The 25,096-nt window shown below is 43.9% G+C and overlaps 3 protein-coding genes across 6 annotated transcripts; 2 read left to right on the top strand and 1 right to left on the bottom strand.

Moving 5' to 3' along the window:
- Positions 1-2,947: 2,947 nt before the first annotated feature.
- On the top strand, positions 2,948-4,523 carry LOC121936458 (beta-1,4-galactosyltransferase galt-1-like). Its single transcript, XM_042478718.1, has one exon. It carries the CDS (start codon positions 2,948-2,950, stop codon positions 4,265-4,267), a length of 1,320 nt encoding a protein of 439 aa, XP_042334652.1. The 3' UTR covers positions 4,268-4,523.
- Positions 4,524-6,514: 1,991 nt separating this feature from the next.
- FBXW2 (F-box and WD repeat domain containing 2) lies at positions 6,515-15,459 on the bottom strand. Of its 3 annotated transcripts, none has more exons than XM_042480144.1 (8): positions 15,383-15,459; positions 14,179-14,287; positions 12,890-13,399; positions 11,877-12,071; positions 11,035-11,168; positions 10,695-10,781; positions 9,990-10,159; positions 6,515-9,037 (listed from the first exon to the last, which is right to left on the bottom strand). In XM_042480144.1, the coding sequence occupies exons 3-8, from the start codon at positions 13,377-13,379 to the stop codon at positions 8,749-8,751; spliced, it is 1,365 nt and encodes a 454-aa protein (XP_042336078.1). In that variant the 5' UTR covers positions 13,380-13,399; positions 14,179-14,287; positions 15,383-15,459; the 3' UTR covers positions 6,515-8,748. The 3 variants fall into 3 exon arrangements, with proteins under 3 accessions (XP_042336078.1, XP_042336081.1, XP_042336080.1); XM_042480147.1 differs by having other exon boundaries at positions 12,890-13,307; XM_042480146.1 differs by lacking the exon at positions 15,383-15,459 and adding an exon at positions 15,109-15,245.
- Positions 15,460-15,816: 357 nt separating this feature from the next.
- On the top strand, positions 15,817-24,341 carry SLC2A8 (solute carrier family 2 member 8). 2 transcript variants are annotated; one of them, XM_042480476.1, is made up of 11 exons: positions 15,817-15,916; positions 16,881-17,029; positions 17,823-17,985; positions 18,115-18,321; positions 18,865-18,964; positions 19,280-19,491; positions 20,005-20,151; positions 20,813-20,921; positions 21,378-21,551; positions 22,362-22,507; positions 22,658-24,341. In XM_042480476.1, exons 2-11 carry the CDS (start codon positions 16,932-16,934, stop codon positions 22,796-22,798), a joined length of 1,497 nt encoding a protein of 498 aa, XP_042336410.1. In that variant the 5' UTR covers positions 15,817-15,916; positions 16,881-16,931; the 3' UTR covers positions 22,799-24,341. The 2 variants fall into 2 exon arrangements, with proteins under 2 accessions (XP_042336410.1, XP_042336411.1); XM_042480477.1 differs by having other exon boundaries at positions 15,838-15,916; positions 16,927-17,029.
- Positions 24,342-25,096: the final 755 nt, after the last annotated feature.

Genomic DNA, 25,096 nt, shown 5'->3' with positions numbered 1-25,096 from the left:
ACTACTGAATGCGCAATCAAATGCACATTTGCTTGTACTGTGGCATCACCCCCACACCAATTCTGCTTTGGATAAGGCTTCACTATCATTTAAGCCACATCATTCATAACCGGTTGGAAGGGTGTGTATATGGAGCATATACCCCCTAGCATCTCTCTACATCTTGACTAAGATTGAGCAAGGAAGCCATTACTGAAACTCAGAACAAGTCTGGCTGGTTTGGCGTGTGCATTTATAAATGCAAAGCAGATCAAAATCTAGGTTTTAGTGATGGAATAGCTATTAAACCTTGCCTGCAGCTGGTTCGTATTAACAATTTATGTGGAAGGGAGCAGCTTTTTGTCAGCAGCCAGCAAAGAAGTTTCAGAACTGGTGAGATTTGATCCATTCAGCTGATACGAGTCAACAATCTAGTTTATTGTATTTTACCAAACAAATAGACGTTTCTTCAGCCCCATATATATCGCATGGCAGGAATCTAATCTGAAAGGTGTCAAAGTCTGGATGATATTCTAAATTTACATCAATGGTCTTCTATGATTATTGTTGTCATGTGCCTTCAAGTCACTTCTGATTTATGGCAACCCTAAAGTGAACCTATTACGCATTCTTTTTGGCAAAGAGGTTTGCCATTGCCTTCCCTGAGGCTGAGAGCGTGTGACTTGCCTAAGGTCTCCCAATGGGTTTCATGGCCAAGCTGGTCTCCAGAGTCCTAGTCCAAGGCTCAAATCATTACCATTGATACCATTGACCAATGGCAACTTGGTCTTGTTTGGACTGAGTGTTTACATCCGACTCCTTACCGAATCCAGGCTATGTGGCTTAGATGGGAAGGAGGAAAAGCAAGGGGTGCATGTTAACCACATATCGATGGTGTGCAACTTCAGTTTGGGTCTGCAAAATACCTCCTTCGTGTTATTTCAAACCCAGATTTACTGAGTGGCTGGCATCCCTGTTTGCACACACCTGGAAAATTTCATCCCGATCTTCCCTTCAACTAAAACCTGAGTCATTTGCCTTTTTTCCCGGGGAACTTGTTAAGCTTGTTTTTCAAGCAAGCTCCAGCTTTATTACATGCCACTTGCTCCTCTTCAAAGTGTCTGGATGCCTCGTTTTCTCTTAAGGTTTATTTTTAATCTCCTATGTCTCTCCCTATTTCAATTTGTATTCATCCTTTGATTGGATTATATTATTTGAGAGCGTCAGTTTCTAGGTAGTGAGCTAACTGCTGAAGAGAGATAGTTTGCTGAAGACCAAACTGAAAAACCTTTGGGGAAACAGATTACAAAGGTGAAGGATAATCTGGTTCGGTGTTCCCTGGTCCATTATCTTGGAATATACTTCTCTTGGGGTTGGAGGATTTCCTCCCTTCCGTTAAAGAGAGAAACAGCGTGGAAAAATACATGTTTCTGGTGCAGTCCTGAGTGACGGGAGGAGCTGTCAGGTATTGTGCTTTGATTTATTTCATCTTCATTGCTCAATATGGTTTTACAATCTTAAATAGACAGAGTGTTAAGGATTCATTTTGATTAATCATTACACCATTTTACTAATATGTACGAAGAGGAAACCCAGACAGGTTCAGAAAGTGCGCTAAGTCGGCAGCCTTCAGATGATTGTCTGTTTGCCAGTTGATTTTTACTCTTGCTGATTATTTTTGCATTTAATTATAGAGAGAGGATGAGCGAAAGATAGAGTTCCTTTGCTTATCCTCTGCTGCTTTTGCGCTTTGTCGCTTTATGACTTTGCAGAGTTCTCTTTTAAAAAATAAAGTTCCTCTGATGTTTTAGTGTTTTTATTGTTCTTTGCCCTCACTATGTTTATTTACGTATTATATCTTGTTTTTTAATACGTGAAAACAATACAGTGGTCCCCCCACATTCGCTGGGGTTAGGGGTGAAGGACCCCGGTGAATGTGGGAAAACCACAAATTAAAAAAACACTATTCGTTTTACCTAGAAGAACACAGTGCAACTCTATGGTCAACCTCTGCCAGAGGTTGACCATAGACCCATGTTGGAGGACCCACAAATGCCTAGAGAAGTGTTTTCTCTAGGAACTTCTAGGTTTCTCAGGACAAACTCTATGGCCAACTTGTGGCAGAGTTGCGCTAGAGGACCTAGAGAGAACATATTAATCAAACCTGCAAATAGTCAAATCCGCAAAAGTCAAAGCTGCAAATGCGGAGGGCCACCTGCACTTAAAATAAACATTATGTAGTATGCAAAGAGAGAGCTGGCATGATGTAGTTAGTGGTTTGGGTATTGGACTAGGACTTGGGAAAATTTGAAACAAAACAGAGTCTGGGGAGAGGAGGTTTTGGCCATTGTGGAGGGTAGAAGGGACTACTAACCTCTACAATGTATTTTTAAAGGCAAACACAGGTGTAAGGTGGATTTAGATTTGGGTGTGTCCCTAACAAGATGCCGCCCACTGTGTATTTTGTCATTGGATTGGATTTTGGAGCTGGCAACTAGGAAATCCCAATCAGAGCTTGGAGACACCTGGTGCACAAATGACATTCTTGCATCATAAAATTGCTTTGCCCTTGTGGAATGATGCTTCTATTGAGTTATGCCTGCTTCAATATTTGTTGTTGTTCTGTGCCTTCAAGTCATTTCTGACATAAGACAAACCTATTGAGAGGTTTTCTTGACAAGTTTCTTCAGAGAGGGTTTGCCATTGCCATCCTCTGAAGCTGAGAGAGTGTTGCCTTGCCCAAGGTCACTCAGTGGGTTTACATGGCTGAGGCAGGATTCAAATCCTGGTCTCCAGAGTCATAGTCTGGGGAATCAAATGCTGCATTTACAAGCATATTATTTATTATCCAATTAGCCTATTTTCAGTATCATAGGAGATGAGTTAACAGCTGCATTGATCATCAATCCGATTGACTTATTTGCCTTTATTGCAGGCTCATGCTGGTGTGGGGCTTGAGTTCAAGAGAATGATCTGTTTCAGAAGGAAGACTTACTTGGCCACAGGGCTTTGTCTAGTGGCATTTGCTTCCATGCTAACTGTTTCCTACCACCGGATACAGAAATACTCTCAGCTCCCAAAAATAGTTGGGGAAAAAGGGAAACAGCTTTGCAGAAGAGAAGTCACCAATAATTCAATTTCAGTTTTAAAGGACACCAACGCATTGGTCATTGCCCCATATTTTGATAACAGGGAGGAGAAGTTGACTCGGATAATTGCCATCGTGCATCACGAGAAAGTCAAAGAACACTATTGTTGGTTTTGTTGCCTGGCCAAGGATGAAGTATACATCTCCAAGGTGGTGATAAATATCCATTCGGATCGATTTGGGTTCCCGTTCGCAGTGGCAGACATGGTTTGCGTGGAGCCCGCGAACTGCGAGCCCCGTTATGTGGCTTTGCACCCATTTCCTAAAGGGGACATCAATCTGTTGCCGTGGTTCGAAATCAAAAACCGGAAATTTGAGACTTCCCCTGTGGAATTTACAGTGTGCATCTCCACCATGTTTGGAGACTACAACAACGTCCTGCAGTTCATCCAGAGCATGGAAATGTATAAACTCCTTGGGATGCAAAAGGTGGTGGTCTATAAGAATAGCTGCAGCCAACTGATGGAGAGAGTCTTAGACTTTTATGTGGCCGAAGGGACTCTGGAGATTGTTCCCTGGCCGATCACATCCTACCTCAATGTTTCTACACAATGGCGTTCCAGAGACGATGGGACCCAAATTGGCTACTATGGACAAATTGCCGCCTTAAATGACTGCGTCTACCGGAATATGTACAGAAGCAGGTATGTGCTGCTGAACGACGTGGATGAAATTATTCTGCCCATCAATCATACAAATTGGAAAACCATGATGGAGAGCCTCGAGGAGCAAAATCCAGAGGATGGCGTCTTCCTCTTTGAGAGCTATGTTTTTCCTAACACAGTTTTCACCTCCAACTCTGCCTCCATCCCGTCTTGGAACATGGTACCTGGGGTCAACATACTCCATCATGTTCTCCGAGAACCAGATCGGAAAGAGGTCTTCAACCCACGGAAGATGATCGTCAATCCCAGGAAGGTGATCCAGACGTCTGTTCACTCAGTCCTCCAGGCGTTTGGAGACAGCGTGAAAGTTCCTATGGATGTTGCAATGGTGTACCATTGCCGAACCCCTCTCCAACGATCACTGTCTAGAAAATACCTAATTAGGGACACAACGCTCTGGAGATATAACTCATCACTTATTAGTAAAGTTAATCAGGTGCTACAAAATATACCATTGTCATTGGAGAAGCGGTAAACATGGGGAAAGAATATTGATAATCAACCTTTAGATCAGTGGTTCTCGAACTTTTTACCTTTGTGACCTCCTTTATATCTGTATGTGGACATTGTGCACCCTCTCACTCAACGTATAACAATATTTTATTTGTTTAGTGTGTGTATTTTTGTTTCTATCTGAGAATACGAATTAGAAGCTAGAGCAAGAGTGAGAGCATATTTGCATTGCATCGATGTGCATTGCATTCATGTGCCAAACTGTTTATCTGCCATTAACTGAACCATGTTTGAAACATAACAACATCCAAGAATATGCTTGGGTCTCTGTCGCGTTGCTTCTCAGTCTTGCTAATGCAATATGAACAAACCCATTTTAAAATTAAAATGGCTATTCTAATCCCAGCTGTTGGGAAGGGCGACTTTCATGGGGTGTGTAATCTAAGAGGTGTGAAAGGGAAATTTAATTCTCAGGGCATTTGAAATGTTGGCTAAGATCCTACATTACAGCCTATGCTTTGTTATTTTATGACTACCTTGCAGAAATGCAACAAAACAAATGAATTGCAAAGCTGTGCGTCTCGGCACTAGCAATGTTTTTCTGAAACCTCAATTGGTCAAGCCTGAGACGGCAATAGAAGAGCAGAAAAATGCAAAGGTGTGTGCTATTGAATCAGCCCTTCTGTTCCAAAGTTCTGCCCTTAGGATACAACTGGACTGTATCCTCTCCTGGGCTTCAGATAAAAACTTTCTCCAGTTCAACCTAGTAATTTCAAGGACTGAACTGAAGAACCTTCTTCCTGCAAAGCAGGTGGGCTAGATCCTCTTTCTAAGCCTATGGTTTTCCTCCAGTCAGAAAGGTGAGAACATCAAATGAACCAGACACTTCTAGATAACAGTTCTAACACCAGAAGACTCACATTAGTTCATGACAGCAAAACATCCCCAAGAACAGAGCACTTAGTTGCAAATGGATTCCAAGCGATTGCCTCTTCAGCATGGCAGTGCTGAATTATTCACAACCATGTTTTGTTTTATATCTTTTGAAAAAGTACATCTTATATCAGATTAGCAGAGAGCCAGAAGATCACAATCCAAGTCTGATCTAATGTTTGGAGCAAAGTGCTGCAGTCATTAGTTATTTATGCCTTGCAATGTTCTCTGAAGGAGAAAAACCACACTATCAGGTTATCTATCTTATCTATCTTTTTATACTATCTTGCTCTGTAGACCTTGGAGGTCTATATCATCAGCTGCTAGCCAAGAGGCAACCAGTGGTCAGTGCATCAGATTAGGAGTGGAGGAACCAAATGTTTAAATTTCCCTTCAGCCGCAAAGCTTACTGAATACTACGTTTCTGGCATGATAGTTGCAGAAGGATATTGACAAGTTGGAAGGTGTTTAGAGAAGGTTGACCGAGATGTTTTAGAAACCAAACTTTAGGAGGAATGACTGAGAGGGAGCTGCGGTTTATTTAGCTTGGAAGAGAAAAGACAAGAGAGGTAACATGAGACCCATCATTAAATCACTGAAGGGATGTCATGTAGAAGATGGCACTTGTTTTCTGCTACTCCAGAGATTAGAACACAGACCAGTGGATTCAAATTACAAGAAAATATTCCACTAAACATCTGGAGGAACCTTTTTATTTAACAGTAAGAACTATTCTTACAGTTGGAAGGACCATGTAGGTATGTATTCATGCAGAGCAGGGAGTTGGACTATATGGTCCTTCCAACTCTAGGTTTCTATGATTCTATGTCACTCACTCTCAGCTTAGCCTACCTTACCAGGCTGTTGTGAGAACAACAAAAGGAAGAAGCAATATATGCACCTAAGCGCTTTAGAGGACACGCACAGGATGAAAAGTAGTCAGGGAATTTGTCTGACTGAGAAAATAAAACTTTCTGAGCTCCTAGACACTTAACTGGTCCAATTGTTGGGAAAGTCTATTAGAAGAAACAAACAATTTGCCAAAATAAAGGATTCTCAGCCTCTTCCCCCTTCTTTGTGGTTTGTATTTAGTGCTAAACTATACACACTTGCATTGCAAATTAGACCCGTTCCTATATAGAATGAAGAAATCAGTTACTGGGATTATAAATAGTATCAGAATAAAAATCATACCTTCGCATGAAGTCTCCCCTGGCTCCTTTTCTCCTTCACAAAAACCAGGGCAACTGAATTTTCAAATGGCATCTGCGCCTCATTTCATTCCTGAGGGGCTCAAAAGGCAAGCATTCGGTCAATAACTGCACATTGGCACAAATAGTAAACCAGGCCGGTTTTATTAATATTGTTGGTGTAAACATTGATAGCACATGCCAGAAGGAGGCAACCACCTCCGTTCCAGCTTTTCTTGGAGAATAGAACCATACAGGGCAAGGAAAGGTCCGTATCCCATTCCTGCCCCATACATTTCCCTGCTATGATGTTTTCCCATTTGATCGACAGTCAGGTTTTGAAATGGAGGATTTGCCAAGGTTCAGCACAAACTCAGTAGACACCAAATTGTCATGTACAAAAGATTTGTGGTGCACTTTGATTATTTTTTTTAAAGGGCTGGGGAAATAGCCCTACAGATAAGCCACCCCAGAAACCGAAACCTCTGAATGCTTATACAGCTTAGCTGTTCAAACCAACACTCCAAATGAATGGGAATAAAATGGTCATTTCCTACCCTCCTTTGCCCTCTTATATTCATGAAGAGGCTATGTCAACAGCTATTATTCCTTGTTACTCACCATCCTTGTCATTTTCTCACTTGATTCAGAAGCAACAGCAGTGACAGCTCTTTCAGTGGAGCCCAGAAAGACACTTTCTGCTAGCATGAAGCCTGTAAAATGATTAATTGAATCATGCTGTGAATGGAGGCCGCTCTCTGCTTGTAGTTGTTACTGAAAACCACAGAAAGAGACGTCTGTTCCATGATTCAAGCAGAAAGGCTGTGGTCCGAACCAAGAATTTGTCCCATAAGACAAAGCTCTTGGAGGAGATACCGTTCTTACTCCTTGTACCTGCTTCTATGAGACCATGGGCAAGATTTTAGGTTGTATATGCCACACCATTGAACATTGCTAAGACTCTAGATGTAAAAGCCACTAGGCGCACATTACGTCATACAGATACCTGCAGCATCTTCTGGTTCAGCTGCTCATGGTTTTTATGTCTTATGAGGGCTAGTAGGATTGTGCACACAGCCACGGTCTCTTCTGAGTTGTACCAAGAACAGAGTGTGGGTGTGCAAATGACCAAGATCGGATACATGTACACAGCTACACAAACACACAGTGCCATGTCCTCCCAACATTTAGCAGCTATCAAGCCCTGGAAAGGACCCCAGATGCTGTTGCTTATCAGTGAAGGAAAGTGGGTGACAATTCAGACTGTAATGAAGCAGCAGATCTCAGTCCAAGGAAGAAATTAGCATCTACTCTCAAGCGGAACGCATCTGCCTTTTTCCTTCCCTCAGGAGCTTAAAGCAGCCAAGTCTTCATGGTCTGAATTGTCTTCCTACCTTTCCTTTTGCTAAAAATGAGCAACATCAGCCCTTTTCATACTTTCCCAGCTGCCAGGCATAGGAGGTTTTTGAATGGAGCCCAAGGTTAACAGGATAGCCCTCTGCATCCCACCCCAAAAGAGGCTTTTGCATACATAAGATGCACTTACATGTGCATAAGTCACTGACAGGACGCAAGACAAAAAGCAAAAGAGTTAGGGGGGGCAAATAACACCAGACATATATAAACTGATTAACCAGTAGTTTTGGTTTGTTTTTATATAGCGATCACACATTTCATACTGGCTGTGAATAAGGTATTTCTTTTAAAAGGGGATTCTGATTAATAACCATCTTCTCCACCCATTTCGAAAGAGGTATTTGGGGGAAGAAGACTAAGGAGGTCTCTGAGAAACAAATATAATGCTTGGGGTGGCACTGGGATTCTTTCTTTCTTTCCTCTCCCTCCTTGCAGCCCTTTATAGCACCAAAAAGGGTGCTCTGGAAGGATTTCTGAGATGCTGCAGGAAGGAAGGGAGACTGCACTTTCCCTTGTGCTGAACTGTGCTCTTGGTCAACCAGAAATCCAGCACTGGATACAGCTCCAAATACACTTTTCTTTTGAACAGCACCCCTCCCCAAGAAAACAAAGCAAAACAAAAACCATAGTTGATCAAAATGCTCAGATGTGTATGTTTTTGAACATGAATTTACATGAGGCAGTGATGGAGGCTGTTAGCATGCCCTGATGCGTAATGTTTAAAAACAAATCAAATAAACCATCCCCGCCCCTTTCCTCCAATCTTCCTCTCGTAAAAGGACGAAGAGATTAAAAAGATAAAACGATTGTGCATTGCATGATGATATCCATTAAGATGTGCAGCTTTGGTTCATGCAAAGTCTCCTCTCTCTGATCCATCGCTGGCAGTCTCAATTTTTGTAGGGTTTTTTGTTTCGTTTTCTTAAAAAGCTATGTCACATATTCCACCAGCCTTTCCCCGTTTTCAGCCGTGCTCCTTCCACAAAACCAGATGGATACTGTGGTCGGGCATACTAGTGGCAAAAACCAGGCCCATGTCGTTCTGACCGTCCAAACCATCCAGCCAAGCCATCTCCCCTGCTAAGAAGCTGGATCCTCTCTTCGACTTCCTGTATTCTGGCAGGGGCCAACGGCTGATCAGTTTCTCTGTCCTCAAATCCAATATGTACAGGTAGTGGTTATCAAACAGGAGGGCAAAAATGTCACCAAAACCCAGCAAGGACAAGTTTGCAAACTCGGGTGGTTTGATAACCCTGCAGCAGTGAAAGAAGAAACAAACACATAAAAATAGATAAGTAGGAAAACACATGAAGTTTTCTTATTTTTAAGAAATTCAGCCTGAGAGCCTGGATAGGGAGCTTTGGTGATGCAGTGCCTAAAAGTTGTGATTTCGATCCCAGGGCTCCAAGATTAACTTAGCCTTCCATCCTTCCGTAGGTCAATGAAATGAGTACCCAGCTTGTTGGGAGCAATTGGCTCAAAGAATGTAAACAGTTTAGAGAATTCACTGATATAGAAATGTAAATGCTATGCAACTGCTGGATTGTCAGAGATAATTTAGCTAGAGGTAGGAGCAAGTGTGGCATAGTGGTTTGAGTTTTAAGACTATGACTCTGGAGACCAGTTTTGAATCCCTGCTTGGCCATGGAAATCCACTGTGTGACTTTGGGCAAGTAACACAGTCTCAGCCTTAGAAAACCCAGTGACAGATTCATCTTAGGGTCTCTGTAAGTCAGAAAGAACTTGAAGGGACACAACAACCACAATGAAAGCTTAGACAGGGAACCAAATGTATTTCTTGTTTTTGGTTTCTCTGTGCCCTCACATAGACCAGGCCGAAGATATGGCAAGCAATAAACAACCTTAGAAACAATGGATTGCAATTGACATTTGTTGCTCAAAATACAACACACAAAGGCTGGCATCCCATTAGTTTATCCCAACTAAAGTTGAAACAGCCATTCTGTTCTTGAATGGTGAATCAACACATAGATAAATCTACTGGATTCCATGGGTCTACTCTCAAACATAACTGAAACAGGATTCAAGCCAAGGACTGTTCCTGCCAAGATAATGTGTTAATCTTAGCTCTGGCTCTGCAGACATCTGCCAAGCGTTCACACTGAAAATGGGTTAGGCCACTTGCAACAGAAACAGCAGAATGCATGCAATTTGCATGCATCAAATACAAAGTCAGGGCATTACCTGAGAATATCATAGCTGGCAAAGTCCCACTGGTACAACCCAATGGCTGAACTGCACACAATGTATTTTCCATCGAAGTGTAGCCGGGGCTGCAGGGAGATGCTGCGGTCCTCCGAAACAGTCAGGGTTTTTAAGCATTTGCAGTTGATTTCTCTTCCAATGGGCCAGATCTGTCACAAAAATAAAAACAGGAGATGAGGGACATATGAAAATCTGGGGGAAAGGATAAGCTATCCTTGGCTAACACCCTGTTGCCCTCTGTAAAGTCTTCTCTGTTGCTTGTTCAAAAGTACATACAGGGATCTGCTCTATTGCTGTTGGTGATGATGTTGTTGTTACTTTTGTTGTAACTAAGGCCACTTCCAGGCCTAAAACGGCCCAGTGGAAGTCAAAAGAGATGTATCCTGGAAATCACTTTCTTGAAGCAATAAGAGTAATATTTGAACTTATTCTGGACTAGATCCAGGAGTGTCATAATGTCGAGAAAAAAGTGGGACAAAAACAGCAGCATATTTTAGCTTAAAGGTCTTAGTACCAATAACTTGGTTGCAGAAGACACATGTTAATCTTTCAGAATAAAGGTGGGGAAACATACAAATCTAATCCATCAGGGCTCTCCTGATGTTCTTAAAACATTGTAGAATGAATCAAGCCTGCAATTTTTCTGATTTCATAAGCTCTCTAAAAGCTGGAGACTGTACCTACCTTGATTTCATATTTATCTGCGCTTAAAAGGATGTAATCCCCGGGACTATGCATGAGGGATTTGACTTTGCACTTCTGCAAGACCACCTGCAGTGAGAAGGAAAGGTGGATAAAGCTGGCGGTAAGCATCCAAGGCAAGTCATCAAAACAAACCGGAGTAGTTATTCACGTGCTTTTTCCATCCTTAGCTAGAGAGTTGTAATATAACCACATCTGGAGGGCCACGTATTTCTCACACCTCCTCTAACATACATCAGATCAAGCCTTTCCCATGACAATATACATTGCAAAGTGTAATTAATAGGCGATGGAAAGGTTGGGCAAAGTGAACTCAGTTTACCTTTGTGACCCATTCTGTATGTCCGGTCAATGTATTGAGACACACGCCAGTGGACAAGGCCCAGACTTTCACAGTGAAATCTGCTGAGCCGCTGACCAGGATGTCAAGCTCATCGTTGTAATCCACACTGAAAACTAAAAGAGAGAAAATAAGGTAATTTGAGAAAGGTAATTTCTTTACACAACTTGACAGACTCAGTGGGGCTTGTCCACAGGTAATTCTTTAGGAGCAGGTATGTAGACACATGAACATGACTGTTAGTCATTATACAGGTGCATTAATTCAGCTTCCTTAAAATTAGAGCTCTACTCTTAGGAGGTCAGAGGACAGGCCAGCAACTTGCAGCCATCAGGCTGAAAACTTGCACCACAGCCAACATTGAAGGATGAGGAGTTTCAGTTTTAACATCTTGAAGGCTTTGAGTTGGTCTGAAAGGAGAACCAAGAGGGCATCCTCAGAGAAAAACTGCCCCAGGATCAGGCCATGAGAGGTTCTTCTAAATCATGGTGAGGAACATGTGGCCTCCCAGATGTTGCTGGTCTACAAACCCATTTGACCACTGACCATGTTAGATGGGGTAGATGGGACTTGGAATCTAGCATAATCTGGAGGGCAGACATGGTTAGGGGTGCTGGATCCCCCACATGATGAAGAAAACCCAAAACTAGAACACACCTAGCTCCCCCTCTGCAACCAGAGAGAAAGATAGGATAAAGTTGAGGAGTTTTGAGGAAGTGAGAGAGGTGGAATGCCTGCAGAGGGGAAGAGGCTCCATAGCCTGAGCAGAATGATATTGCTCAACATGCCAAAGGTTTCAGTCTTTCCCAGAGACACTGACCCACCTGCTCCAGTGTGGCCTCGGAAGTGCTGGGTTTTGGCCCCTGAGCTCCACTCCCAGCAAGCGACGGTGTTGTCAAAGGAGCCCGTCACAAGCTTTTGCTCATCAAACTTCACTGCTGCACAGGTGTGGGTCTGGATCCCATAGACACACTGCCCAGTGCTCACATCCCACAGCTTGGCAGACAAGTCATCTGAACCTGCGGCCCAAAGGACAGTTCAGAGGACAGCTGAGCTACAGAAACACAGATGCTAAAAAGTTCAAATTTTAGCTACAGGATCACTTTGGGGCACACAGGTGTTGTCATATATGATTTTTTGGTGCAGGGAAGTTTTCTGGATGGTTGACCAAACAACCAGCAATATGGACCACACAGCATGTTTCAAGAGACTTAAGCAGAGAGTTTCAACAGATTAAGAGATAAATTACACAGTGAAATCGCTTTAAAGTCATGCAAATGAACCACTATATATTTTATGAATTTAACATGTGGCTTTTTATATACTACAGCATTTTATTAACAGCCGCACGTCATGACTCTCTTTCTTGTGGCATGACATTCTGCAATACTTGCTGAACTGAGCACTGTTTGTGCCTTAACATTTGCACTAAAATGTGCGATGCAAGGCCGGAAAGTTATTTCTGTTCTTTACAATATGTTCCATCTACTTAATCTTTATGGAACAAATTGCACTTAACAGACTTATGCATTAAAACATCTTGGCCTTTCTATCAATATTCATTTGTAGCACACACTGAATTCTATCATCTTGAATGGGTCCCATTCCAGGAGAATATAAATGAAACAAGTAATAAATAAACCCTCCCAAGAGGCCTGAAAAGCAGGTCACACTGGAGCCAGGCAGCCAAAGAGAGAGCAGCTTGTTCAAAGGCCAGCTGATGGCAGAGGCAAGAACTGAGCTGGTGGCTTCTGGGCTCACGGCTCAGACATTTTGACCCATGTGTGCCACCAGTTCTTGCCATGCCACCGCCCCCAAGCCCTCCAAGCTGCCCTACCTGTACACAGAAGTCCATCCTTGTAGTAAAGTGCATACACCCTGGCACTGTGTCCGATCAGTGAGGAGGTCTCAAAGGCTTCATGGTCCTGCAGTTGCTTCATCCTTAAGATGGCCTTCAAGTACACCTTCTTCCAGTGCGAAGCATCCTGGACCGAGTCATCGATCTGCCAGCCCAGGTTCTTACAAGCAGCCTGCCACACCTCCATACAGGCACTTATGACCTTGTTCCACTGCTTAGAGACGAGGCAACACGTGAGTAAGGTCTGAGGGTCAAGCCATTTTAACAAATAGAAACTGAGTTCCAGCGGGAGGAGTTTGAGGAAGTCCCGTTTGAGGAGGGTCTCTAGATTATTGGAGAGGTGCCTGAGCTGGGCGGCCCCACTCAAGCTAATCAGGTGGTCCAGCGTCTCATTTTTCTGCAAGTCCGTCAGAGAGAGAAACGTAACAGAAATATTATCAAGCCATGCTTCAAAGTCCTTTCTCTCCATAAGGTTATGGAAACATTTACCTGCGGTACATCAAAATTTTGGTATTAGTTCTCCTCAAAAACCAAACACAAGGAACACTAAAACAAAAAAGAGATCGACAACAGTCATGGGATCTGCCGCATTCTGGCCCTAAATGTCAGTAATGTGACCCCAAGATAGTTAATGTTTAAACATTTACAATGTGAAAAATAGCTGCCTGTTACACAAATCCACTTCTGTGGCTCTGGCTTTTGTGGATTTGATTATTCACAGATTTGATTAATATGTTCTCTTTAGGAATTTCTAGGTCCTCAAGTGCGACTCTATGGGCAACTTCAGCCAAAGGTCAGACTGGGAGACCTAGAGGTTCCTAGGGAGAACACTCCTATAGGCATTTGTAGGTCCTCTGGCACAATTTCACGGTCAACATCTGGCAGATCTTGACCACAGAATTGCCCTGGAGGACCTAGAGATTCCTAAAGAGGTAAAGAATATCCTATGCCTCTAATCCCAGAAAATGTGGAGAGTCCACTGTATAGTTTAGAAAGCCTTACCAGAAGTTGTGAGACGTTTATAATGTATCACAAAACTCCATGACTCCTTTATAACACTATAAAACTCAGTCCAATTGAAAACAGCCCAGTGTACTACTACCCCTCATGTTTACTAGGGATATGTCAAACGCTCCTGTCCAAAATAGCCTTCTAATATATGACAGCCAAAACGTGCATAAGGTAAGCGTTACCCTTTTGTACCTCTCTTCCTTGTGCAGCCCATTCTTCTGACCTTAAGAGCGGGACAGAAAAGAGGACCGATTTACCTTAGATAGCTGCCTGTGTTAAAATGTCGCTCAGCAAGTAGCTGCCAATGTCCTCCTTCTTCTTCTATAGAAGCCAACAGGGATTGTGAGTCCTCTGCGGCCATTTCTCCTGAAAGAGTAATGACAAACGCACCAGGCTAAAGGCATTTGACAAAAAAGGGGTTCTCCACCCACTCTGTGGTTTAAACCAACCGCTCTGCCCCACTTTATGACCTCCTCCTCCTCTATGGCTCCTCCATCTTGCCCTCACAACTTAATTCCTTCGGCTTTTGTCCCAGTTCACCAAATAAAGAGTCAAAAGCAAACTGCTGCAGCCTCTCCTGGATTGTGTCTCCTTCCTCATGGAGGACCTTTGCCCCCTTGACCACCCTCTGATGGGGCTTGGCCCATGCTGCCCCCCCTTGTGTCCAAGGTCCTGGGGGTCGTGGTGGAGGGGAGCCCCAGATCTTCTGGGGGTAAGGCCCCTGAGGAAGGAGGGCCGAAGGGCCCAGACACTCTTTCCTGCCCCAGAGCCCCCCCAGCCTCCCCATGGCAGAGCCCCAGCCAACCTGCCCACAAATGACCCAAGCTGTTCCTAATGACCCTAAGACTGCCACCTCACCTGCCCACAACTGACCCCCAAACGCAACTCCTTCTCAACTGACCCCTAGACCCAAACTATTCACTACTGACCCCAGGCGCCCACTCAACCTCCCCCCAACTGACCCCAGACTCACACCCCACTTGCCCACAACTGACCTCTGGACCCAACCTGTTCACAACTGACCTCCAGAGCCCCTACATACCTTAGCCATGACTGGCCCCCAGATCCTCAGCCAGCCTGACCCCCACTGACCCCAGAGGCCCAGCCTCTTCGCAACTGACCAACAGACCCAACCTGTTCTCTACTGACCCCCAGACCCCCCACCCAACTGACCCCCCATAACCCACCTGTCCCCTGCTGACCCCCAGACCCCTCTCAGCCTGCGAAAACCAGCGACAGCACTTGCCCATAAGGAAGCACTAGGAACCCTGGCCCATAGGGAAGCATTGGGGGCGCTTCCTATGCCTCCCTCTGGGCAACTCCTGCCCCACTTCGGGCCCTTCTTCCCCTCCAGACCTGCCTTCATTGACACACAGGACCCCGAAGCCACGCCCCCAGAAGGGGATTGTCTCCATGGCAACCCCCTCCTCCCCCCCACTTCCCTCTCTTGGGGGGTCCAACCTGCAGCCGCCGGGTCCCAGCGGAAGCTCTATCCTAGGCACTTCCGGCGCAAGCGCTTGACGTCATCTCCCGGCGCCACTTCCTCCTTTCCTCTAAAAACCCCCGCTCTGACGTCACTTCCGCCCTCTTTTTTGGTGATAAAACTACACATCCCAGGATTCCATAGGACGGCGCTACAGCACTTAAAGTGGCGTCAAAGTGCGTTATTTCTACACTATTTTGTCTGTGAGAAAAAATCAAGTTGAGCCCGGAAGTGACCTTACCTACGTCAGAGGTGTATGACTCTAAATTTTTTCTAGATCTATGACTACTATAGAATGGGGGGGTTATCTTTCCTTAAGCGCGACCTCACCGGAAGTGTGTCCTCCTCACTGGAGCGCTGGTTAAACACTCCGCTTCCGGTCCGTCGCTCTTTTCCCGCCCCAAGGGAAACACCGCTCTTGCGTATTTAGTTCCGCCTTGCAGCTGATGGATTAGGAAGCCGTGCTTTGGTTTTAAAGGAGAGAAACAGGGATCAAAAACAGGAAAAAGGAGGTGAGTTTTTCCCTTTTAAGGGGCTTTTTTTGGTTGTATTATCCGTCCCTCCAGCCATGAATGTTCTTTCCTAACACTGCCTATCCTTTTGAGGTTTAAACAGACTGTATTCCTATATTTCAGCTCAATGTTTTTTTGTCCTCTTCCTTTCACTTTTTAAAAACACTTTGCATGTTTGGGTTTTCCATGTTTGGGATTTGAACCCAGGACTCCTAGTCCAACACTCAAACCAACACACCATGCTTGCTCCTGTTTCCAAGCTAGATATATTATTATTATTATTATCATCATCATCATCATCATCATCATCATTATTATTATTATTATTGATATGGCATGACTAACACTGTGTATTTATTTATTTTTATCTTATATAATAATAATAATAATAATAATTTTATTATTTTATTCTTATTTTATTATTTTTATTATGTTATTATTATTGATATGGCATGACTAACAGTGTGTATTTATTTATTATCTTATTTAATAATAAATAAATAACTACACAGTGCTAGTCACGCCATATCAAGAATAATAACATAATAAAAATAATAAAATAATAAAATTATAATTATTATATTATTATTCTTGATATGGCATGACTAACACTACATATTTATTTATTATCCTATATAATAATAATAATAATAATAGTAATTAATAATAATAATCTCAAACAAACAAACTCAAAAACCTTCCCTGCTTTTTTAAAGGATCTTTCACTTGCACTAACTAACAATTTTATCTTGGGAGATTTGAGATCTTTATATTCTATTCTATTCTATTCTATTAGGCAAAGTTATCCAGCTGCAATTTTGTCTTCCTTTCCAAAGCAAAGGCTGCAGATAGTGCCTGACGAAAGTCAGTTGCCTGAAGTCACAAGACTGGTTCATCTTCTTGCTGAATAAGGCTTTTTCTTTCTTCCTGCCTTGTGGTTGTTTTGGTCTTTGTACGTTCTCAGATCTTCATCGAACGTTTCCTGGATAGCATTGCTCTTGGCTTCGCAGGAAAGATGCCTTCGGAGGAATCCAGGCCGCTTTTGGGCACGGCTGCGTCCGAGACATGGCTGCCTGCGGATGAGAGGTCCTCGCAACTGGAGAGTTATTTCAGGTCTGTTTGTGGTGTTTAATTTCCCAAACGTTGTGTCTTTGTGGCTTTTTTGCACAAGCTTCGGGTCCTATTGGTATTTCGCACCCAGCGTTTCATCCAAGGAGGTCAGAATTTAGGATGGAACCATAGCAGTTAAAATGGTATTAGTCCTATAACTGTGTAATATGAAAGAGACCTATCTGTCTTCTTAAGCAACCTTGCAGGGTTGTTGTGAAAACAAAATACTAGTTAGAAAGAACTATATTATGTGCCACCCAAGCTGCATCTGCACTGCAGAAATAATCCAGTTTGACACCACTTTAACTGCCATGGCTCAATGTTGTGCAATCATTCCAGCTAAGCACCTTTTGGCTCGGAAGACAAAGGCTTTGCTAAATGGGAGATAAAGGAGAAAGAGAACAAAGGCACTGTGATATTAGATATCTAAAGACCTCTCTGTGTCCTTCACCAATTGTATCTGCAGTTCCGATAAGGAATGCCTCTGGTTTTCAGATCCCCAGGCCTTAACAGCATGCCTTCCAAACTGTCCTGCTTTGGCAGCAACAGTCCCAATTAATCCTCCGTCCTCCCACCTTTTTAGATGAAGACTGAGACACAGGCGGCCAAGATGGCAAAAGCAATAAATGAGGAAGAACGCCCAAACTAGCAGAGGCTGCAGCAGTTTACTTTTTCCTGAGCCTATTGGGAAGGGCGAGATTCCTCCTCTTCCCACATCTGAGTTCATTGAGTATAAATCATTAAGAGTTTGCTGGGAAGGTTTTCGATATCTCTCTTCTGTGTCCCTTTCTCACAGCAAGGTCCAAAACCGGAATCTCTACCTGGCTACGTTCGCCGCTGTTTTGGGGCCGCTGAGCTTTGGGTTTGTCCTGGGCTACAGCTCCCCAGCCATCCCCAGCCTGAAGAGAGGCAACAATCCAGAACTAAGACTGGAGGACAGCCAAGCCTCTTGGTTTGGGGTAAGTTACTGCTGGACAAGTAAATGGACCGATGGGTCCCTATTGCAAGCTCCTTGCAAGTTATATCAAGTTATCATTCCTCCTGTTCAGCTGTTCTCTCCTCCCTCTCTTTTCTCTTTTGGGGGACAGTCTGTTGTCACTCTTGGTGCTGCAGCCGGTGGGATTCTGGGAGGTTACATTGTGGATAAACTTGGCCGGAAGCTTAGCCTGATGTTCTGCGCCGTCCCATACGTTTTCGGCTTCGCCATCATCATCTCTGCTCAGAACGTCTGGATGCTTTACTTGGGCCGGCTACTGAGCGGCTTGGCTAGTGGTGTCACGTCCCTAGTGGTTCCGGTAAGAGACAACCTGTGTGTCATCCTTTCTTCTTCAGTCAGGACAGAGCCAAACTGTTGAGATACCTGTCTGCTCTGTTTGGCAGAATTCCTCTATTAGGGTCTCTGGCAAAGGAGGCTCTTTTCCTATACTTGCTTTCATGGACCACTGCTTGCATCTGATCAACTGAGGTGCAGCCCACAAAAGCTTGTGCTAAACAAGGGCACACATTGAGTGGACAAAGTGTGTGGCCTTTGGGCTACCAGGGCTGTTTTTGGGGGCCCTGAATTAGTGGCATTTACCTATATGTTGCCTTACTACTCAATAGTTGATACTACACAACAGCATTCAATAGTTAGTACTACACAACAGAACACCAGTCCAAATGTGTTATTCTTCAATGTGCCTTCGAACTCTTAATGTCTTTATGCCATAAACCAGGCTAGGAAAAATACGGATTTGAAAAGAGAGCATGAAATCGATTAAATTTTAGAAAACCAAGCAAATACCTCCCATCCTTTTAAGACTGATGTGTCAATATCTCTTTCTGTGTTCTTGTCCTAGGTATATATTTCTGAAATCGCTCACTCCAAGGTTCGTGGAATGCTTGGTTCCTGTGTCCAACTGATGGTGGTGACAGGCATCTTGGGAGCGTATGTGGCTGGTATGTGATGTGCTGCATTGTGTGTTAAAAATTGCAATGCAGGGTACAGGCCAGTTCTGGATCTAGAATTTCTCAGTGGGCTTGTCCCATACACATGGCTCAAGGTGGAGACTTTGGTTGCCACTTTGGACAATTTAGAATTGGACGATGACCTAATTTCTCTGTATTTGAGGAAAGCATGTTTGCATTTCTAGTCCACCCAGATTGCAGGGAGTTCCTCTGTTTCAAAGAGAGTGGGTGTCATGAGCATCCAGAGATTCTGGTATCCATGGGGGTTCCTGGAACCAAGGGCCCACTGTACTGTTTTCCATTCAGGTATGGCTCTGGAATGGCAGTGGCTGGCGGTGCTGTGCTCTCTCCCGCCCTGCCTCATGTTGGGGCTCATGGCTTTCATGCCCGAGACGCCCCGTTTCCTACTAAGCCAGAACCAACAGACAGAAGCCATCGCCTCACTCCAGTTCCTGCGGGGTCCTCTGGTGGACCATGAGTGGGAATGCCAACAGATCGAAGAAAATACTAGTGAACAGGTAAGTGAATGTAGTGGTTTGAGCATTGAACTATGACTCTGAAGACCAGGGTTCGATTCCTAATTCGGCCATAAAACCCACTGGGTGATTTTGGGCAAGTCCAACGATCTCAGCCTCAAGGGAAGGCAATGGCAAGGCTCCTCTGGACAAATCCTGCCAAGAAAACCCCATGATAGGCTCACCATAAGTCAGAAATGTCTTGAAGGCCCACAACAACAAAGTGAACTCTACTACTTGGTGGGTGTGCATGTGTGTGGAAGAAGAGACACCCCAAAAGTAGTAGGGGCAGAGGGAATCCCCAAATAACCCACGGACTGAACCTGCTCTGTGGCTGCAGGATGCTGGCAGGTTGCAAGGAACAAAAAAGCGAACCACAAATGGAACGAATTGTGTGGAATCTGGGACAAGGGAGCGCACACCATGCTGCAATGTTTTGTTCTAACATTGCTCATCACTCCCCATATATTGCTGAATTGGCCACTGTTGAAACTTGCTGGGTTTTTTCTCCTGCAGGAGAAGCTGAGCCTTGCTGAATTCAAGAACCCGGCCATTTACAAGCCCTTCCTCATTGGCGTCACCATGATGTTCTTCCAGCAAGTGTCGGGTATCAATGCCATCATGTTCTATGCGAAAACCATATTCGAAGAGGCCAACTTCAAAGTGAGTGGCTGGCGGCTGATTGTTCATCCCTTGTCCCACAACTGGATCAGGGCTGTGTCCCTGGAGCTGTCTTTCCTCCTGCAAAGCTATTTTGTGACACTAATCAGTGGCTCCCAACCTTTGGTCCTCAATTTGTTTGGGACTTCAGATCCCAGAAGTCCCAACCAACTTGGCCAAGAGTCAGGTTTTATGGGAGCTGAAGTCCAAAACATCTGGAGGACCAAAGTGTGGGAACCACTGCCCATATAATCATATAGTTGAGGACCATTGTCCATGTGATCATATACCTTCCAGGAATATATAACTAAAGTCTGTCCAGATTGCTCTTTTTCTGGTATTAAAAAAAAAGGTTGAACTGTGTGTCCTAAAAGACACTAAGGTGGGCAGTTCATTTTTAAAATAGGTTTCAGGCCTCCAACACTGTATTAATACAGGTTTATCCAAAATGCTCCGAAATTCAAAGTTGCTTTCATGGGTGGCTGAGATAGTGACGCTTTTGCTTTCTGGTGGATCAGCGTATACAAACTTTGTTTTGTGCACAAAATTATTTAAAATATTGTGTGTAAAATTATCTTCAGGCTCTAAAGGGGAATATGAAACACAAATGGATTTTGGAAAACCTTTCCTTTTCCCCCCTCCTCCTTTTGCTTTTCTTTTTTAGAACAGTGGTGCTGCTTCTGTCATTGTGGGGTCCATCCAAGTCTTTTTCACAGCAGTCGCAGCCCTTATTATTGACAGAACAGGACGGAAGGTCCTCCTAGTTATATCAGGTATGGCAGAAAGGCTATCTCTCTGGTTGTAAAACGTGGGATTCTGGGTGTTTCAGTGATTAATTTAATCAATAATAACAAGAACAGTGGAAATGCAAGCCTTCCTCCGTTCACTTAAGTCTCTGAAGTGAAGCTCCTTTTTGCAGAGGCTTTTTTCTCCTGCCCAACCAACCCATTTCTTTCTTGACCTTGTCTAGGTGCAAGTTTTTAGCAGCAGCAGCAGCACTGGATGATGAAAGAGGGATGGAGTACTATGGTTTTTAGGTGTTGGGTTGCAGCAACATATCTGCAGTATGCAATGCGATAAAGCACTGGGATAGATTTGCTTTGTTAAAGTTGTTTTGTAAAGTGTGGAAATAGAGTGGGGAATGAACTGAAGACTAGGAAGGGGAGCACTTTAATTTTGAGTTCCTCAAAAACACCAAGACGTGGGCTTCTCTGTCACATCTTTTCCAGGGTTCATCATGGCAGCCAGTGCTGCAGTGTTTGGAGTGTATTTCAAAATGACGCTTCCGAGTCCTGGCAATTCCTCTCATATCCAACTGCTGAACTCTCCCCTGAGTCTTGCCCTCATGGAAGAACACAGCCTGGCATGGCTGGCCGTCCTGAGCCTCGGTCTCTTCATCATGGGTGAGTAAGGGCATTACGGAGATATGGCTGGGCCTGAGGAAGAGATGGAATGAGATCCTCTGTCTCTATTACATATCATACATCTCTACCTAGAGTATTAGGTATTTTTTGGCCTAAGCAACCTTTGTGATGGATGGAAATGTTACGCAAGACAACCGAATAATCTACGCATGCCTCTGCAATGTATGTCCATGGGAAATTTTGCTACCTCAGCTCTTCTTCCTTGGACAAAAATGTACAACTGCTTCCATTGCAGAACTGTATTAACACCAAATGGATTCTGGCCCTGGGCTGTAAATCCACTAACCCAAAATTCTGTGTCTTTTCATCCTTGGTTTCTTTGATTTCCATGTCCTAGGTAAGCGTTACCTGTTTCGTTCTTGGGGTGTAAATCCTGCACTGTGCCAGACATAGACATGGGGGGCATACCTTGCTCCTCCTTCATTGGATTTGATGAATGAGCTGCTTGTGGAAATCCAACAGCATGACACCCCCTGGACTGGGAAGGGCATTGCTTTTGCACAGCCCTCAGTCCCTGCCCTAATCTCCCGCACAAGAAGTGCCACAGATCATGGGGCCCATTTTTTAGCTGGGCCCTAATCCTATGCTTCAGAAATTGAGTGCCAGTGTAGCACAAACAGCTCCAGGCTGAAGCATCCATGGATTTTGATACCCTTGGAGGTTCCTGGAACCAAACCACAGCAGATACCAGCGGCATACTGTATGCTGCTAACAGAATGTCAGCCATAGTCTGTCTGTACCTGGTTTAGGAAAAACAAGTTTATCACCTCCTTCACTTTCAACTAACAGGCTTTGCCTTGGGATGGGGTCCAATCCCATGGCTGGTGATGTCTGAAATATTCCCTCTCCGCGCTCGAGGGGTTGCCAGCGGGGCCTGCGTCTTGACCAACTGGCTGATGGCTTTTCTGATCACCAAGGAGTTTCACGACTTTATGGTAAGTAAACAATGCATCAGCACGAGTTGTAAGATTTTTATCTTGAACTTTTCTAAGGCTTAGGTACTTGTTATCAGAGCCTGATGTATCATAAGTATCAACATAAGTATCTAGTCTCTGTTTTTAACCCAAAGCTTCTTTCTTTCCCAGGTTCTGTTAACACCTTATGGCACTTTCTGGTTGTTCTCCACCACCTGTCTCCTCAACGTCTTTTTTACCATCCTCTGTGTCCCCGAAACAAGAGGAAAGAGCCTAGAAGAGATAGAAGCTTATTTTCAGAGATCCCATTAACTGTTTGCAACTGTGAGGGAAACCTTGCCATCCTTTCTGGGACTTTGTTAAGGTGATGGTGGCGGAGTTGGCAGGTGGAACCGAAATAATTCCGTTTTCAAGATAAGTGCAAATGAGCCACAGGTTTCATCCTGGTCATCTTCTCACTCGTCACTACGATTGGGAAAGCGGGGGCAAAATGGACATACATTGCCCTAGGAACTTTTGCCACATTACAGTATTACAAAACAGCACAAAAGCTACGTTTTCTGAAATAATCAGCCAGTAATCTTGCCTTTCTTTTCCTCTCCGTGTTCGGGCACAATGTTTTTAAACTTCGATTTCTCTGTTCCATAACCACGGGGGCTTTCATCACCCAGGATGGTGGGTCAATGCTGCCTTAAAACATAAGAGTCTAAGAGAGAAGGATGGCAACTGTTCATAGAATCCATCTTTGCTATACAGACACCCAAAGGGATGGGTTGTTAGGAATGGTGGGAATTTTAGTCCAGCACATCAAGAAGACACTGGTTTAGGGGAAGATCTAGACCTCTTACATGTGTTGGTAAATGCCGGGAGAAGGCTGGACACTTCTTCACTCGCCCTCCTTCTCTCCAGCACCTTGGAAAACCCTAAGTTGATGACACTGCCTGGCATCTAAGGTGGGGTTTGGGGAGTTAACTTGGAAGATATAGCTACAGAAGACAGCTCCATCATTGTAGCTGTGTCTTCCAATGCAGATCTCAGGCCTTGTCTCTAGTGCCACCTCATGCCACCCCGCACTTTCTTTTGCTTGTAATGTTGTTTACAGTGTTTGTTTCAGTGCTCCAGGGGAAGACTTTGGATCATTTGAATGGCAAAGTGCCCATGATGTGAGCTGATCAGGAGAGAACAAGGATACACATAAGCTATACACTGTGCTCTCTGCCACTCTGCCTCATGTTGGGGCTCATGGCTTTCATGCCTGACACATCCTTCCCCTCTCCTTTTCACATTGCAGGGTGGTGTACCAGTCTATTTTCTTCTCCCGTTTGAAAAAGAAATAGTTCCAAAACCTTTCTGTGCCTGAAATGATACTGTAATTCTGTTAGAGACAATTAATACAAAATGGTGGTGACACTGGAGCTGATCACACCAGAAGTGTGGTTTCCTGTAGTTATCATGTTGCCGGTCCAGGCTTTGTGGTCACAGGGTGTCACTCAGAGATCTGCATGGCAAAGTGAATGTGATTTTTATTTTGGGCTCAGCATATCACTGCTCTCAATTTAGCTTGTCAAGTTTTAGCAACATGATTCAAAAGACTGCATTCCACTTCATTCCCTGCCCCACAGTGGTTCCATGCAAAAAGGCGTGTTTAGTGGCAGGGAATGGATCACAACCAATGGTTTATATGACTCAAAAAGCTTCTGTAGCACACTTTGGTTCACGACTTACTTGTGATTGAGACGATGGTTAGTACTATTACTTTTCTAGAACAAGGAACTCCTCAAAATGGTGTGGAGGTGTATTCCCTCCATCTCCAGAATGCTGCTATATACAATAAACACTACTGATTCCAATTTGATGTTCTGAGTGAAGTGATCATCTTATTGTTGTTTACATCCAATAAAGCTTGGGTGTTCTCTCCAAAGATCTGCGCCTCCACCATCACCTCAAACTCAAAACTTGTCACAAGCTGGGAACAAAAAGAATCTGGTCCCAGATGACACTTACTCCAGTCCATCAGGACATATCCACCTTGTGGTTGGCGGCCAAAAAAGAGCAGAACCAAATGTCATAAATATTTATTACATATCAAGGAAGAAGAAGAAAAAACCTACAGTCCATTTTTATAGCTGTGGTCTATGGTACTTTTAGAACAGATTTTTGCCATTATATTTATACCTTGGTTCTCTTTCTTTACAGGCTACATTTTGAAAACACAAAAAAAGAGAGAACAAAAATTAATACATTATTTACTTTAAAAACAATGGCAAATACAATCGAGTTTAAGACACTTGGTGGTATAATTTAAGCTTTGAGACTCACAAGAGGGTAAGCCACAGGCCAACAGTACATAATCATTGAAAAGTACAAAACCCCACTAGATAACAGTCAAGGGGCACAATCCAGCAACGGTTAGGCGTGAAGCAATCTTGCACGCTGCCACATGCCCCAGTGGGGATTTCTTTAGAGTAAACCCGATATATGGCGCACCTTCCTAAAGATCAGGGGCGCTTGAACTCTGGGATCTACTTCTACGTCAATCTGCCCATTTGTTTCATGATGACCAAGGCTGCGCCTGGAATCCTGTTGGTAGTGTTAGAGCAGACCCACTGA

Source organism: Sceloporus undulatus, chromosome 7, assembly GCF_019175285.1.
Source record: "Sceloporus undulatus isolate JIND9_A2432 ecotype Alabama chromosome 7, SceUnd_v1.1, whole genome shotgun sequence".
NCBI lineage: Eukaryota > Metazoa > Chordata > Lepidosauria > Squamata > Phrynosomatidae > Sceloporus > Sceloporus undulatus.
The sequence above is the reverse complement of the archived record's forward strand: the minus strand, read 5'-3'. Positions and strand labels throughout refer to the sequence as shown.